Source organism: Aegilops tauschii, chromosome 2 (assembly GCF_002575655.3).
Source record: "Aegilops tauschii subsp. strangulata cultivar AL8/78 chromosome 2, Aet v6.0, whole genome shotgun sequence".
Classification (NCBI taxonomy): domain Eukaryota; kingdom Viridiplantae; phylum Streptophyta; class Magnoliopsida; order Poales; family Poaceae; genus Aegilops; species Aegilops tauschii.
In genome coordinates this window covers 399,279,725-399,297,154 of record NC_053036.3, presented here as the reverse complement: position 1 = coordinate 399,297,154, position 17,430 = coordinate 399,279,725, and the positions used below count along the sequence as shown (strand labels likewise).

Genomic DNA, 17,430 nt, shown 5'->3' with positions numbered 1-17,430 from the left:
CTGGAAACTCTCTTGATTCTCCAAGTTTCATGATTCTTGTTGTATCTTTGCCATTTGGTTCTCTCAAGTATTGTGGACCAAATACCTTGTCCACTTCAGTAGTAAAACTAACCATAGCCTGCATCTAAGTGCATCTAGTGCCAATGGTTTTGGTGTGTTGATGACAAAATTAGTTAAGGGATTAATATGTTTGTGAGTATACACGGGTGGAAGTCCCTGAAGATTTGGTTTAAACAATGATACTGACCCCTAAAATGTGAAGGAAACACAAAAGAGTTCATCATGCCCTTTCTGAAGAATTAGCTGAAGAACTAGATCGTGAAGACTTAGTATTTTTATAGTTCTTTTTATTCTACATTTAGTCATAGGACACTTTATACTGTTAAAGGGGAGGGGCCCAGATGATACAAAGATAGTATTTCCAAAGTTTGCTCAATCCAAATATATTTCTTCGAGTGAAGACTTTGGAAATCTCTTTTAACACATAATATTTTTCCTCAGTGCCCGAGATGATATTCTTGGGGACGCTTTAGTCGAAGTCATCTTTGAAGAGTAAGAAAACCAACAGTTTGGTTCTCCTACCATGAGGAATTTGAGAGTTCAAAATTCCAACCATTGCCTTGTTGGCGACAGATGGTTGGCAGGCCTTTCCTGTTCAATGGTCACGCCGGCCGTTACGCTACAACCCCGACTATAAATAGCTACCTATTTCCACCATAAGTTGGATGGTTGCTTCGAGTGAAATTGAGACAAGTGTCGTCTGAGCAACCCATCCTCTTCATGGTTTTGAGTGAATCCTTTGTGAGGAAAAACCGAGTGCCTAATAGCCAATGTGATTGAGCATCACTCAAGAATATGTGTGAGCTCACTAAAGGACCGGTTAATCTTGAAGATTGTGATCTTCTAGACGGTTAGGCGTTAGTTCAGAGCATCCAAGAATAATTGTGGATTGTCGAGCAAACAAGTCTATGAAGGTTTGGAGATCTACCTTGAAGATCTATCATGGTTGATTGGGCAAGGTCTAAGTGATATTAGCTCAAAGAGAACATGGTGAAGACTTGTTCTTCTGAGTTAAAGCTTGCCCCCCTCCCCCAATCAGACGTAGAGTTGTCACAACAACTTGAACTCGTGCAAAAAACTAAATGTCTTCACCGAGCCCTTGGTTCCATATTCTTCAGTTATGTTTACTTTAAGTAATTTGCATGTTCTAAAGAATTTGATCCTCCCTCTCTCTATGAATACTTTGATGACCTGCTTCATTTTCTTATGCTCGGCTTACATTCAATGGTGTCGTGATGAATTGTATTTGTTATGTGTTAAGATAGTTTACACATTCAATTTCATCACTTGCATGCCATCTCCCGTTCTGATGACTTTGATTGCATGCACTGTTTAGGTTAATCTGTTTTATTCTATTCAGTTTATCTCGTTGTTCTTCGAAGAACTGGTTTTTTGAAGAATTTATTAAAATCTCTCATTCACTCCCTCTAGTCGATTAATCATTCTTACAATTGGTATCAGAGCAAGATGGTCCCTTGTTCTGTGTGATTTGCTTTAACCACCTGGAGTTTTAGTTATGCCAACTAAAGAAAATTTCAAGACTTCCGCCAAGCGCCCAATCTTGATGGCCCAAACTACCTGTATTGGAAGAATATAAATGTGAATGCACCTTAATGATGTCGGTGAAGAACTCTGGAGAGTGATTGTAGAAGGTTAAGTGATTCTTGGACCAGCCAACGTCACTCAGGACGTCAAACGAAATAGACAACATGATGCTCAAGCTAAGGATCTCATATGTGATTGCCTCATCAAAGGGCAGTATGGTCGCATCAACTCTATGAAGACTGTCAAGAAAATATGGGATTGGCTATAAAACATCAATGAAGGTATCTCAACAGGGTTGTTAAGGTCATGTTCTTTGATGTGTCCCGTGTTCAATTAAAGGTAAAAGAAATGGCACAACAAGAAATTCATAGCATGTATAGTAAACTCCCGGCTCTACAAAATGTGTGTCCTTAAAAGTTAACCACATATAGACCACTATAACATTTGTGATGTTTTTTCAAAAAGGAATGTTGTACTATTTTACAACAAAAGATACTATATTTGAATGGCATGGTTCTGTTACAAATAGCAAGGAAACATGGACAATCAAGACCATGCTATTTATTTCCTTTGAACAATACAGATGCAGATGGTCATACAAATGCATACACACTCACCCCTATGAATTCACACACGCATACCCTACCCCTACGAGCACCTTCAAGAGACTGAGTCGGCACATCAACTTGAGATTGATGAAGTCATCATAGGCTTCTTCATAATCTATAGGAATGTCTCCTCCCACTGAACGCGCATCGCCAAAAGGCCTAAAATAAATTCAAGAAAATTTGAGCACCAATGTCAAGTTTAGGACTTGAACTCTGATGAGCTGGGGATACCACTATCCTACTAACCACCCAATTATAGGTTGGTTCCCAAGACCTTGCTATTTCATAAGTACTACTAGATGCTTCTTCCTTTTTTCAAATAAAGAGGACAAGATACATGGTCGTACTGTAATTTCTATTAGTCTTCAAAGATGTGAATTGGACCCTCGTCTAGATCTAGCAAAGACATCATACATGTGTTGCATTTAGAGCAAAATTTTACTTCGACCGGGGATAGAAATATGAAACCTTTAGTCATATAATCAAATTAGCTTATGCCTTAATCAATCTACTTTGGAAACTATTTGTTTTGTGAATTAAAAATATATGCAATTAAATATTGATATTCATGCACTTAGATTGTCTGTTGGTCAGCTGAGCAAGCACTAATCGAAATGAGGGGAGGGGGGCTGAAGCGTTCCAACAGCTAAATAATTTGTTCGTGGTAGGGAGCTACAATAGTGATCGGTTTGCTCCAGAAGAAGATGGAGACAGTGGCGTCAGATGTGTGTCTAGCTTCTCCCTCGTATTCGTAGACGTGGAAGACCTAGCCGATGAAGCTTCTTGATGGGCATGCTGCCATGGGGGTTTGCACTCCGAATGGTTAGAGTTGAGCTAGCGTTAATTGGTCGTGTGGAGAAGTAGTGCATGATACGTCCAGTGAAGAAACTTGGTTTAAATAAATGGGTGTGACTCTGGTTTCGTACTATCCATGTGTTATAGTTAAATTTCTAAATCACAAGTCATCATTGGACGATATGCAACATGAAAAAATGGGGGAAGTCTTAAGGGAATTGCCATTTTGTTACTCAGGCATTTGTTTTTGTTTATTTTCTCGTATATATACACCATATTACTTTCTCTGCGTTTCTTGTGGACACAAAAGCATTATCTTTGTTGACATCGAAGAATAAGGAGACAAACATTGTCATTGCACTACATGCATCTTGTAAATAAGAATTTTAATATGTCATTATCTCTCAAGATTGGTTAGAAGCATTTCATTTGTACCTCAGAGGTACAATGTACTATACTCTTGAAGTGGTGACAATGCTAGAGCAATGGGGTAAAGAGAATGGAAGTCAAGGGGTAGGATGGCCCGGATGAAATATGTTACTTTGTGTTTCATACAAGGATATGGTGGTTAAGGGGACATGACGATTGCCAAGGATGAAAGAAGCGGGAGAGAACCGATCCCTATATTAATTGAAACCACATGCCATCATAAAACGGCATATATTTGTGTCTATATTTTTTACTAGTGGACCCGTTGCGCCAAATGGCGCAGAGACCTGCTGATTCCATGTTAGCGATGAAAAGAAATCCATGATTTAGTTGACTTAATTAATGGCAAGCACATATGGCAACAAATTTAATCTCTTAATTAGAAAAAAAAAATGGGGGGCTTGTTGTCTACAATGACATTTAAATTTGGTGGCATAGGGTTCTATTTGAAACAAAATGTATGTAACAAATCTAATCCCTTTAATAGAAAAACGGTATTTTGTTGTCTATAATAAAATGTACTCCCTTTGTAAAGAAATATAAGAGCGTTTAGATCACTAAAGTAGTATAAGAGCACTTTAGTGATTTAAACGTTCTTATATTTCTTTACGGAGGGAGTATATACACATTCTAATTTGATAGCACAAAGTCTCATTCAAAATCATGCCGCTAAAAGTATGTCTCTTTTTAGTAATCTTCTGTCTGGCCAAACACACACGCTAAGAATTTAGATCCTTACGTATAAAAAAACACATTTTCACACAGCCCCTTTGTAAGGTCAAAACTGACATGGCAAAAGTGGGTATGGCCTAGGCGCATGCCTTTATCAGAACCTCCTTCACGGCCTTGGTTAGCATCTTTTCCTTCCATCCCTGTATACGTTGGCAAATTATATCCTTCATATACGCAAAGACTTTTGTTCTTGACTCTCCCACATACACCGGGAGCCCCAGTTGGTCCAGCATAGCTTTCCGAACATCATTCTTGGTGTTTTTACTAAACATGATAGCAGACTTGTCAAGTTGTGGCTTTGAATTAGAACCAATGATTATGTAGGTATTATAGAGCATTTGTAACCACTATATATGTGAGTATCTTAAATCAATCAGAAAATAAAGATAGAATTATCTACACTGATATATCCATGTTTGTTCTTGCACTTGCCGGCAGTGACAAAACTACATGAAGAAGCCTAAGACACCGATGTGCTGATCACGAAGGTATCCTTCCGTTTCCTCTCGCGATGGCAGCTTCAATAAAATGCTACATACTCCCTCCGTTTCTAAATACAGTATAAGTCTTTTTAGAGATTCCACTACAAACTACGTGCGTAGACATATATTAAAGTGTAGATTCACTCATTTTACTCCGTATGTAGTCCATAGTGAAATTTCTAAAAAGACTCGTATTTAGGAGGGGTATACACAAAATAATCTAACACAAAACACAGACAAACACAGAGATAAACATTGATCCATGAGTTAGTGTCGTAGAGAGCATCAGCACGACACGTTTTACTCTCTACGGCAGTACGTGCAACTCGAATTCTGGAATTACTAACCTCGGAGATGGGCACAAAGTTCATGGTCAATATTGTGATGGATCAGCAACCATAGGAGTTTGCTCCATCAAAGATTTTATAGGCTCAGAAAAGACAACCATGAGTACTGGTGCAAGCAAGGCACTTATAATAGAGCAACATCGAAGCAGTTCTAGTAACCAGGACAAGGCTAAAGCGTACAAGCGCTATATGGTTTTCTTGTCATGAAGAAACAGAAAAGCTGCCAACGGTCAGTAAACCAATGACCATGAATTCAGATCACTTGTTATAAAGGAAACGATGTGATGCATAAAAAATGCAAAATAAAATAACAGGCACATGGTAAGAACCGATGACTATGAATTTAGATCACCTGTTAAGCATTGTGTGTCCTCTGTCCTAAAAGAAAGCCAAAACAACAGGGCAGCCAAAAGACTATAAGAAAGTGCACGGTATTTTCTTTATCCAGTTTCTACAAAAATATAATAAATTAACCATGAGAAGTACCTTCTGCCTTGTTAGTTTCATATCATCAAAAGCAGGCACTGAAACGAAGGAAATAAATCTTTAGGTGAGCAATAGGAGGGCTAAGCTGGGAAGTTTCTTGCAAATGTTGAATTATCCATAAGATTGCATCTCTCCTGTTCTAGTCAAATAATATTTTGTATATATCAGTCCTTTCAGAAGCCAGGTTTCCGGTCAACTCCCATTGTGTCTCTTTGTATAAATCATTGGTCTGTTGTATTCTAGATCATTATTAGTATAAAAAAATTGTTTCAAACATCACAATTGAAAAAAAAACATAGCCACCAAAGGAAGGCCTTGCTAACCAAATAAAGATCACAATTTGAAGTGATGCCATGGATTTTTCTCTTATATGCCTTTCAAATTTCTGTGTATTGAAACCAAATAAGAACCATACCAAAAATATATATGAATTAGTACAACTAACTGGACTACTTTTGTATGAGACTGTAATCAAGAATGACGATGGTAGGTGATCTCATATTATATCATATTCGACTAATAAAATAAACAACATGAACCCTCTCCTGGAGCGGGGGATGGAAAGACACACGGCCTAGAGGAACTATATAAACAACATGAACCCTCTCCTGCATCCATAGCTCTCGTGGCCACCATCTCTCACTGCAGTAGTCTCGCTCATCCTCTTTTCTTTTTTCGGTAGCTGCCCACAGCCACAACACAATAAAAACTATCCTTGGGCTAATGAAAATATAAGTGAATACTGAATCTTCTCAATAGTAGAAGGGAGTTCAGTTATCACCTCAGCTCACCTAGGAAGCAATAACTTCCATTTCCAAAAGAAAAATGACCAGGAAACGTAAGCCGCTATTGGTTAGATACATGCAAATGATTAATTATTCAAGACTACTTTGGGAATAATCGCTCTGAGCAATTAACAGTAATAAACAGAGAACAAAAAGGAACAAAACAAAGCCAGGTTTTTTTAGCTAAAAGGAACCGCCAAATGCAGCGATAGCATGTGTGCATTTTCTCCAAATTGCACATGAGCTTTGACTGTAGGGAAGAGACAAAACTTCCCACGAACAAACGAATGTCCACAATAGCTGCAAGTTGCATCTACTATCAAAGGAACACTTCGCATATCTCAAATAAATAGTTATGATAACCGTGATCTCAGGAAGAGTAGGAACATGCATCTTATACTCTAGAGTTCAGATATATCGACCTCTTTGGAGTTAAACTGTTAAAGGGCACTGTTAAACTAAACAGCTGTTCTTATCCTGTAACATGCTACTACTTAGTTGCACCCCTCTTACTCCTGACACTACGAACTCCAGTTCATGTGGCGTACTTTATGCATATACAAACGATGTATAAAGCCTGAACATGGCAAAAAAATTCAAGGGATTACCTGAATATATGATGCTGCAGTACACCTATTTTTCTAACTGAAATTAAACCTACCACTTCCTGCTCACAAATTTTAGTTCATTTATAAACTCTGCATTTTCTACTCATACAAGCATACCACATTTAATATTCTGCTATAACCCAGATTATTGTTACCTTTCTAAACTCATAATTATTATCAGTTTATAATGGAAATAAAGTACCCTAATGCATCCCCTATTAAGTGACATTACGAACTGCAGTGTATGTGTGTACTTCTATGCTTATACACATGCTATGAAGCATGGAACCTGACAAGATAAATGCAAAGGATGCCCAACAGAACTCTTGCTCCATGGCCTTATTTCTATTGTGGTTGCAGACTTGGGAGTCCCACTTTGCTGAACCTTTTGTACATGCTGATAAAGAAAGAGACATCTTAACAATTTAACAAATAATCTGTGCAAACACTACCTGGGCACTATGCAAAGAGACAAAACAAAAAAAATTAATCAATTGCCTAGGTGTGCCAACTTGTAGTGTTATCCTGCATATGTCAATCTCTCTTCTTCTTTTTTGAGAAAGCATATGATAATCTCATGCGTTCTAATTTAGCCAATACATGCTATGTGTGTCAACTTGTAGTGTTATCCTGCATATGCCAATCTCATACTACGTTCTAATTTAGCCAATACATGCCAAAGCATTTCAGTCTCACTTGTTTTAGTTTTGCATAAAGCAGGCAACTAACACAATATTGGCCGCCGTCTCTCTCGCTGTAGTAGTCTCGCTTATCGTCTTCTCTTTTTTCGACAGCTGTCCATAGCCACAACAACACAAAGAAAACTATCCTTGAGCTCATGAGAATATAAGCGAATACTGAATCTGTTCTACAGTATAAGAGGGTTCAGTTATCACCTCAGCTGACCTGGGAAGCAACAACAATTTCCATTTCCAAAAGAAAGATGACAGGAAACTGAAGCCACTAAAGGTTAGATAAATACCTGCAAATGATTAATTGTTCAAGACTACTTTGAGAACAATCACTCTGAGCAATTAACAATAATAAAAGTCACCAACAATTTCACCAACTTAATTCTCTAGAAGAAGAACAAACCCGTGAATACACATATCAATGAGTAAAGAATGTTCAGCCATGGCGTAGATACACGCAGAAAGAAACAAAACCAAGACAAGAATATGAAGGTAAAGAGACCGCAATATCACCGTTTGTCATCTGTGTCCTACGAACAAACAAACAGAACTACAGTGGCTAGCACCCTGTAAAAAGAAAATTCGCATCAAACCTAGATGTAAGCACATGTGACACACACACACAAGAAGACATGAGGATTAAGGAATGGAAAAACCACCAGTTGTAAACCCAGGCATCAACTTGCAGCACGATCAGCACCTGCAAATAACAAACCGGAGCACCGAAGCAGGCGTCTTAGACAATTCATAAGAAAAGAAAAAATGAAAAAAAAGAATCAGGGGAATAAGCAGAGCAACATGGGACAAGAAGGGGCCACGTACAAATCGGACGGTCGAGGAGAATACTGCTTACTTTTCCCGAAACATCATTTTTAGGGAACCTCTGTTAGGCAAGCTGCAACCCCTCAAACCACACATAACTCACCGTCAGAAAACTTAACTTTTAATCTTCCTGTAAAGGGGAAAACTTACTATGTCAGTCTCATACATATAGTCACAACATGTGAACCCCAACAAAAAATTGCTGTGACAACATGTATGCATTATTCTCCAAATGTACAGATAGGAAAAGGCGGAGTTCAACAGTGCCTTAATAGCATTCATGGACATCACAGTTCATTGGTCAGTGCAAAAACTGTACAGAGAACAAAAAGGAACAAAACAAAGCCAGGTTTTTACACCTAAATGGAATTGTCAAATGCAGAAATAACATGTGTGCATTTTTCTCCAAATGTACAGAAAGGAAAAAGGCAGAAGGAATGGACATTACGCATTGCAGTGACACACTACCAACGCTCATGGCATGAGCTGAGACAATCTAGCAGAGCTCATTCACAACTATGTTGGTTTGCACACGTCCAAGATTAGGCATACTGCAAATCCATCAGTGAGATATATGTTTTCCTTGGATTTCCATGTGTAGCAACTACATCATTTAAAAATGTTTATCATGAATTCAAGATCTGTAGGACATGAAACGCAGCAGGATCAGCTCATAGACCTTTCATCAAACAGGAGGCGAGCAAGGTAACTAATAAATATCTCACCTTGCCAGAGCCCATGGGTAGGAACCTCGCTTGCCCTTCATCACCGAGCCCAAGCCCGGGCATGACGATCTTCACCTTGCTGTTGCCCCTGTACCGGGGCGGGGCGGGACGCGGGAGGCCGGGAACAGGGTGGACCTCTATCTGGCATCCGCCAGCTCCAGTCGCAGCCGCCATATCTCTCCATCCCTTCCTCCTCCGTGATAAGTGGCAGTCGACGGGGAGGTGGAAGAGGTAGCCGAGGGTGAGGCGTGCCATCCAGATCTTGATCCTCCTTGCCTTGGTCGTTCCCAACTGCGCTGGAGTCCGCTGGAACACATGGTTAGGCATCGGGTTGAAAAGGAAGAATGGGAGAACGGCGTCGAGCGCGCGTCAGTTCCTCACCTTGGACCATGTCAACGAGCTGCTCCCGAGCTCACGGCGTCCAGCCGCGGCCGCTGTTCTCATGCTCACCAGTCACCACTGCCGCCGACGGAAAGGAGTAAGAAGCTGGTTGAGGGAGCCGACGGCGCAGGGGAGGAGAGGAGGCGGCTGAGGCGAGAGAGAGGGCCAGCGGCGTGGGAGAGAACACGAGGGAGAGGGGAGGAGAGACGAGGCGGCTGCGCGAGGCAGGGGTTCGGGACGAGCTCCGGGACGAGAGGGGGATTGGCGGCTAGGTTTTCACTTTTCGCCCACTTTCTGCACGATGGAGCGCGCGGCGGGCACGGAGCTGATTGGTGAATTCCTCTCGCACCTGGACGCAACTGACCCCGCCAATGCAAACATGAGACGAGCCCACACGTCATTGGGCAGAAAAATGAACTGGGAAGGTAAAAAAAGATTGACTGCAAGGTGATGATTGAACGGATCAAATGGACCAGAACACCTGATCGAACGGCCAGGAATCACTCTCGCGAGGGAGCTCCGTGGAGGCAAGTTGGCTAGCATCATTATATGTTTAATGTTTAAATTTCGTAGCAGCACACAGACATTCAACGAAGTTTTACTAAACCGGCAGTTTGCTTTTATAAGTAATGTTGTTGTCTTTTACCCTAACAAACAAAGAAGCATACATTGAGACGTCTTGAATCATCATATATTTTCTTGTTAGTATGAGTACTAATTGATAGAGTAGGAAAAATTGATTTATTAAGTACTAATATGTTTTGCTGTCATAATGCTGACCCCGAAGTACCAAACACGACACTCACGTTTAGCACTGCGGATTATGGAAATGACGGACCTGACAATAACACCATATATATAACGCTGGGTGCAGTCCTCAACACAAGCAGTGGACGTGCCAGAGTGGTTATTGGGTATGACTAGAAATCATATGGGCTTTGCCCGCGTAGGTTCGAATCCTACCTCCACGCTTTTTTTTATGTATATATCAGTTTTCGTAGCAGATCACGCTGACCCAAGCTAGTGGAATATTTTTTGTAATTTATCGTGTACATCTGAATATTTTAGCAAACCTCCACGCTTTTTTTTATGTATATATCAGTTTTCGTAGCAGATCACGCTGACCCAAGCTAGTGGAATATTTTTTGTAATTTATCGTGTACATCTGAATATTTTAGCAAAATATATTTTATCTGCCAAGCTTTAAATCATTTTTTGCAATTCATCTATACTTTTGGATATTTTATCGAAAACACTACGCCCACACGTGTGGGCGCTAGCCAACTCAACCACACGCCTCCATCTCCGTTGAACAGTTTCTGCACGAATCTTGGCACGTTTTGGGTGATTTTGTGTGCCACGTAGGACAACTCGCGTGTGGTGTGTGAGAGGGTTCACCCACGCGCCGGTTTCCTCTCCGCGGTCAACGGTTGCCACTCGGGGGCGTGTGGTGGAACTGCTTAGCGCCCGCACGAGTCGCCCGACTGCGGTTGCCGTCAACCACGTCTCGCACTTCGCCCCCTCCACTCACGGTTCCATTTACTCGCTCCACTTCATTACTCACCCAACCCACCGCGCAGTTCATTCTATTGGAAGAGAAGCCGAGAGGAGAAGGCGGAGGCGGAGGCGGAAGAGTCGACGGCATTCACGGACGTCGGTAGGACTTGTCGGACCGGAGCGTCTTCGCCGGAGTGCCTGCAAATTGAAGGTATTTTATCTATACTTTTGGATATTTTATCGAAAACACTAACGCCCACACGTGTGGGCGCTAGCCAACTCAACCACACGCCTCCATCTCCGTTGAACAGTTTCTGCATGAATCTTGGCACGTTTTGGGTGATTTTGTGTGCCACGTAGGACAACTCGCGTGTGTGGTGTGTGAGAGGGTTCACCCACACGCCGGTTTCCTCTCCGCGGTCAACGGTTGCCACTCGGGGGCGTGTGGTGGAACTGCTTAGCGCCCACACGTGTGGGCGCTAGCCAACTCAACCACACGCCTCTATCTCCGTTGAACAGTTTCTGCACGAATCTTGGCACGTTTTGGGTGATTTTGTGTGCCACGTAGGACAACTCGCGTGTGGTGTGTGAGAGGGTTCACCCACACGCCGGTTTCCTCTCCGCGGTCAACGGTTGCCACTCGGGGGCGTGTGGTGGAACTGCTTAGCGCCCGCACGAGTCGCCCGACTGCGGTTGCCGTCAACCACGTCTCGCACTTCGCCCCCTCCACTCACGGTTCCATTTACGCTCCACTTCATTACTCACCCAACCCACCGCGCAGTTCATTCTATTGGAAGAGAAGCCGAGAGGAGAAGGCGGCGGCGGAGGCGGAAGAGTCGACGGCATTCACGGACGTCGGTAGGACTTGTCGGACCAGAGCGTCTTCGCCGGAGTGCCTGCAAATTGAAGGTATTTTATCTATACTTTTGGATATTTTATCGAAAACACTAACGCCCACACGTGTGGGCGCTAGCCAACTCAACCACACGCCTCCATCTCCGTTGAACAGTTTCTGCATGAATCTTGGCACGTTTTGGGTGATTTTGTGTGCCACGTAGGACAACTCGCGTGTGTGGTGTGTGAGAGGGTTCACCCACACGCCGGTTTCCTCTCCGCGGTCAACGGTTGCCACTCGGGGGCGTGTGGTGGAACTGCTTAGCGCCCACACGTGTGGGCGCTAGCCAACTCAACCACACGCCTCCATCTCCGTTGAACAGTTTATGCACGAATCTTGGCACGTTTTGGGTGATTTTGTGTGCCACGTAGGACAACTCGCGTGTGGTGTGTGAGAGGGTTCACCCACACGCCGGTTTCCTCTCCGCGGTCAACGGTTGCCACTCGGGGGCGTGTGGTGGAACTGCTTAGCGCCCGCACGAGTCGCCCGACTGCGGTTGCCGTCAACCACGTCTCGCACTTCGCCCCCTCCACTCACGGTTCCATTTACTCGCTCCACTTCATTACTCACCCAACCCACCGCGCAGTTCATTCTATTGGAAGAGAAGCCGAGAGGAGAAGGCGGCGGCGGAGGCGGAAGAGTCGAAGGCATTCACGGACGTCGGTAGGACTTGTCGGACCGGAGCGTCTTCGCCGGAGTGCCTGCAAATTGAAGGTATTTTATCTATACTTTTGGATATTTTATCGAAAACACTAACGCCCACACGTGTGGGCGCTAGCCAACTCAACCACACGCCTCCATCTCCGTTGAACAGTTTCTGCATGAATCTTGGCACGTTTTGGGTGATTTTGTGTGCCACATAGGACAACTCGCGTGTGTGGTGTGTGAGAGGGTTCACCCACACGCCGGTTTCCTCTCCGCGGTCAACGGTTGCCACTCGGGGGCGTGTGGTGGAACTGCTTAGCGCCCGCACGAGTCGCCCGACTGCGGTTGCCGTCAACCACGTCTCGCACTTCGCCCCCCTCCCCTCACGGTTCCATTTACTCGCTCCACTTCATTACTCACCCAACCCACCGTGCAGTTCATTCTATTGGAAGAGAAGCCGAGAGGAGAAGGCGGCGGCGGAGGCGGAAGAGTCGACGACATTCACGGACGTCGGTAGGACTTGTCGGACCGGAGCGTCTTCGCCGGAGTGCCTGCAGATTGAAGGTATTTTATCTATACTTTTGGATATTTTATCGAAAACACTAACGCCCACACGTGTGGGCGCTAGCCAACTCAACCACACGCCTCCATCTCTGTTGAATAGTTTCTGCACGAATCTTGGCACGTTTTGGGTGATTTTGTGTGCCACGTAGGACAACTCGCGTGTGTGGTGTGTGAGAGGGTTCGCTCACACGCCGGTTTCATCTCCGCAGTCAACGGTTGCCACTCAGGGGCGTGTGGTGGAACTGCTTAGCGCCCGCACGAGTCGCCCGACTGCGGTTGCCGTCAACCACGTCTCGCACTTCGCCCCCCCCTCCCCTCACGGTTCCATTTACTCGCTCCACTTCATTACTCACCCAACCCACCGCGCAGTTCATTCTATTGGAAGAGAAGCCGAGAGGAGAAGGCGGTGGCGGAGGCGGAAGAGTCGACGGCATTCGCGGCCGTCGGTGGGACTCGCCGGACCGGAGCGTCTTCGCCGGAGTGCCTGCAGATTGAAGGTAACGCTCCTTCACACGCTCACATTCCTTTTCCTGCATTCCCCCCCCCTCTCATTTGTGGACAATGTTCCGCTCGAGATTCATCGAGATTCCGGCGGATTCGCGGTGCTCCGGCGTTCCCGTCGGCGGCGGAGTCCCGTGCTTGCCGTTTTGGGTGGCATTGCGTAGTTTCGTCGCCACCGCGGTGGCAGTCAGGCCGGTATGGCTCAGCCTATCCACAGCCACATCCTGGTTCTGCGTTGCGATTGAGCTGGCGTTTACTAGTTGCTAGTTATGTATTGCATCGAAATGTTATTTGCGATCAGTGGGGGGAGTTTTTCATTGTTGAATTTGAGGTTATGATAGTTGCCAATTAACCCTGGATCTATGTAGTTGTATTTTCAAAGTGTAGTATGAAGACAGCCATGGCAGTTTCAGCAATTATCTGCACTGGATGGCAACTAATTTCCTGATCAACTGTGTCATTTGCCACAAATATGCTTTCCATGTGGCAACTATTTTTGTGAACACACTATGGCCGTTGCCATGCTGCAAGTGTAGTATGAAGGCAGCCATGGCAGTTTCAGCAACTATCTGTAATGGATGGCAACTAATTTCCTGATCAACTGTGTCAGTTGCCACAAATATGCTTTACATGTGGCAACTTTTTTGTGAGCACACTATGGCTGCTGCCATGCTGTAGGCAGCATAATGTGGCAACTTCGCTGTACTGTAGATTCAATTTTGTGTTTTTAGCAATGCTGATTAGTGATATCTGAACGTATTTGGCTGTATTACACGGCAACTCATTTTTAATATGAGGCCAGTGTGTGAATTGCCACATTACAGGTTGTCTAGTGGATGTTTTCAGCACTTTTTGAATTGTCTTCCATCTTAACATGGCAATTTCAACCTAGTACATTTGCCTTTGAACATATGACAACTCATTTTTTATATGAGGACAGCGTGTGAGTTGCCACATTACATGTCTGCGTAGTGGAAGGTGTGCTCATTTCTTTGTACTGTCTTGTGCTAACATGACAACTTGAACATTTTTGTGTAAGTGCCTTATGATCTGTACATTTCAAGTAGAGCCAATGTGTTTAGTTGCCACTTTTATTGTTGGACAATCATAGGGGGGTGTGGGTGTTCCTATGATATTGCCTAGGCTTTTTTGTCACTTTTTCAATTTGAGGCATGTGACAAGTACATTTTGTTAGGTGGCAACTGCTTCATTCATAAGTTCATTTCACCCTGACATTTTGATTTTGTTCTTATCTCAGCACAATGACTCGCGGCGACCATCAAGACGATGATGATGATTTCATGGAGTTACCGCAACATAATCGCGCAACTGGACGGACAAAAGATGGCGATGAGGTAACTTTTCGTATGACATATGTTTTGAATGTCACATTTTAGTTCGCAATCGTCTGTTACGAACTAAAATTTCATGATACTGAAACATGGCAACAAATTATCATTTGTCTGTTTTGTAGAAGAAGAAACGTTATCGCAATAGGGCTTCACGGGAACGCCTGACTATATTGACCAAGGGATTTACCGACGATCAGAAGGGAGCTGCTGCTGAGATGGGGATGCAGGCTCTGATGGATGTTCGGTTCAAGAACCTAGTGAACCCTGTATGCGACTGGCTCGGTGAGACTTACGATACCTCCTCCAGGGAATTTGTTATTCCGGGACGTGGAAGACTCCCGTTGGACGAGGAATCAGTGTTCTGCACTTTGGGTGTGCCCCGTGGAGAAATCAAAGTCCCGTATGAGGTCAATAATAAGATTGAGGTAACATTGTTTGCCCGTTTCTTTCCTGGGATGACATCCATGCCGAACACGACTGTGCTGGCAAATTCGCTGGAGGGCATGAAAACCCATGGCGAGGTTTTTAAGATGAAGCTACTCATGTACCTGATCTCAGCTGTATTTGCGCCTACCGCGTCTCTTCGCCCAAGCAACAAATGCTTTCCCATCCTGGTGAATGATCTATCTCTACTCCTTTATTCCCTCAATCTTTTGACTCCGATGTCATTTGTAAGCTATTAACTGCAAGTTTTTTGATGTTTTTTTGTTTGATTTCTGATGCGGCAACTTCTTGTCCTGAAATTTGTGTCGCGTAGGCGAAGCTGAAAGATGTGAAGAACATGAATTGGTGTAAGTTCATCGCGGACTTCCTGCATGATGCATTCTCAAACAAGATGTACCAGAAGGGTTGTCGACTCCATTTAATGGTATTTTTTCCCTATTCCTTTGCAAACACTCTTACCACGTTGATTGCTTTCCCAAATCAACGTGTCAGCCGTTGATAATTGTGAACCGTACAAGATCATGCATGGCAACCCATTTTGTTTTCATTTGTTTTCTATATGATTTTTGTTTACGTGTGAAGGCAACTTTCTGTTTAATCCATGGCATCTGTGGTTGCTGCCTACAAGGCAATATTGTTTGTCAACAACATACAAAAAAAATCATTTCATACATCCACTCTCTGTTCATACAGCATGCATGGCAACCATGACGGTGACCTTGTTGCAACTATCATCACAACAAGATGGCAACTGCCATCACATTTTTTGGTTGCCATGTTGCATTTTTCTTTCGGCAAGCACATGGCAACTGGAGTGGATACAACATGGCAACTCCAGTTCAACCCACATTGGCAACTTCAGTTGTTGTCACATGGCAATTACATTGCATTACACCTGGCAACCGCAGTTGCCTCCACACGGCAACTCCCTAATTTTGCACCTACATTTCGTCTTCTACACCCTTTCTCCAACACAATTAACTTGATGGCAACTAACACATTGTACATCATGATGGCAACTAACACAGCTAAATGGCAACTCTTTTTTTCTTCGTCCCCATCAACTTGATGACTCAAGGAATATACAGTAGCTTCTTCTCAACATAGCATGATGGAACTGACATTTTTTTCCTTTTTATTTGTGTACACCAGCTGATGTACGTCGATCGTCTTGATCTGTCCACCGTTGACTTTACTGGGATAGGAGGTCCGCCACCTCCACATAAGTTTGTTGTCTCTGTGTGGACGTACGATGCTGTCAAGGCTGTGCTTGCCGCAGACAAGATAACTGATAAGAAATATGGAAAGCTGCAAGTTAGTTCTGCCTCCTTTCTTTTGCATGGCATTCTTTCAATTTCGATGCTACATAACATATGAAAAAAATCCCCATATGGCAACTGTCTGTGGCTAACAAGATATGAATGCCCTTGTTAGCCATGGCTGTCTTGCGCATGGCACCCATGTCTGACGCCACACGGCAACACCGCCATCCGTGTTGAAATTTCCATTCCCCCCCTCTCTTTTTTTGCAATACATGAGCTGTTAGTTAGTGTTCCTTTATTTTCTCTTTTACATCCCTATCTGCTTTTGATGTTTTCCAGCTGATGGCCAAGCATGATATAGACTACAGCGTGTTTGGTGGGGCTCAAAACTTTGGCAAGTGGATGGACGTGCACTCAGCTCCGTCTTGTCCTCCTGAGGTAATCAAGGATTTTTATTTTGTTTTTCTCTTATTCTTTTTTTGATATATCTCTATGGTTGTTTTGGTTTATTTTGATCTTGTGCACGTGACTCCAGTATGGTTGGTTACTGTTTGCTTGTTGTTTCGTGCACAGGCAAGGGCACCTGCTAAGCATCTAATTGGGCAGTTTGCTTCCGGAATGACTGGCTTGCTGGGGAAGTTGGTTGCGAGGCAGTTCACTCCATTTGTTGCAGAACGGACACATCGGCCAACTGGTTGCCGTGGCCGGTACAACTACAACAGCTCCCAGGAGCTTCCTGACACGCAAGATGAACTAGATGGAGATGCTGATCT

At 43.7% G+C, this 17,430-nt stretch overlaps 1 protein-coding gene and 1 non-coding gene across 20 annotated transcripts; one reads left to right on the top strand and one right to left on the bottom strand.

Annotated features, from left to right (window-relative positions):
• Positions 1-5,842: 5,842 nt before the first annotated feature.
• LOC109737666 (uncharacterized) lies at positions 5,843-9,867 on the bottom strand. 19 transcript variants are annotated; one of them, XM_073508650.1, is made up of 8 exons: positions 9,498-9,792; positions 9,117-9,422; positions 8,840-8,995; positions 8,392-8,521; positions 8,229-8,269; positions 8,083-8,136; positions 7,774-7,859; positions 7,411-7,671 (listed from the first exon to the last, which is right to left on the bottom strand). In XM_073508650.1, the coding sequence occupies exons 1-3, from the start codon at positions 9,558-9,560 to the stop codon at positions 8,954-8,956; spliced, it is 411 nt and encodes a 136-aa protein (XP_073364751.1). In that variant the 5' UTR covers positions 9,561-9,792; the 3' UTR covers positions 7,411-7,671; positions 7,774-7,859; positions 8,083-8,136; positions 8,229-8,269; positions 8,392-8,521; positions 8,840-8,953. The 19 variants fall into 19 exon arrangements, with proteins under 19 accessions (XP_073364750.1, XP_073364762.1, XP_073364765.1 ...); XM_073508649.1 differs by having other exon boundaries at positions 5,843-7,671; positions 7,774-8,136; XM_073508661.1 differs by having other exon boundaries at positions 5,843-7,671; positions 7,774-8,136; positions 8,840-9,032; positions 9,117-9,412; positions 9,498-9,777.
• Positions 9,868-10,383: 516 nt separating this feature from the next.
• Positions 10,384-10,469, top strand: TRNAS-AGA (transfer RNA serine (anticodon AGA)). Its single transcript has one exon. It is a non-coding gene; the product is annotated as a tRNA-Ser (tRNA).
• Positions 10,470-17,430: the final 6,961 nt, after the last annotated feature.

Excerpts from the sequence above, each read along its gene's own strand:
- LOC109737666 (XM_073508647.1), bottom strand. The coding sequence starts at position 9,560 with ATGAGAACAGCGGCCGCGGCTGGACGCCGTGAGCTCGGGAGCAGCTCG. Across the intron at positions 9,423-9,497 it reads GCTCGTTGACATGGTCCAAG|CGGACTCCAGCGCAGTTGGG; the intron begins GTGAGGAACTGA and ends CATGTGTTCCAG. Across the intron at positions 8,996-9,116 it reads TACCCATGGGCTCTGGCAAG|TTGCTACACATGGAAATCCA; the intron begins GTGAGATATTTA and ends TAAATGATGTAG.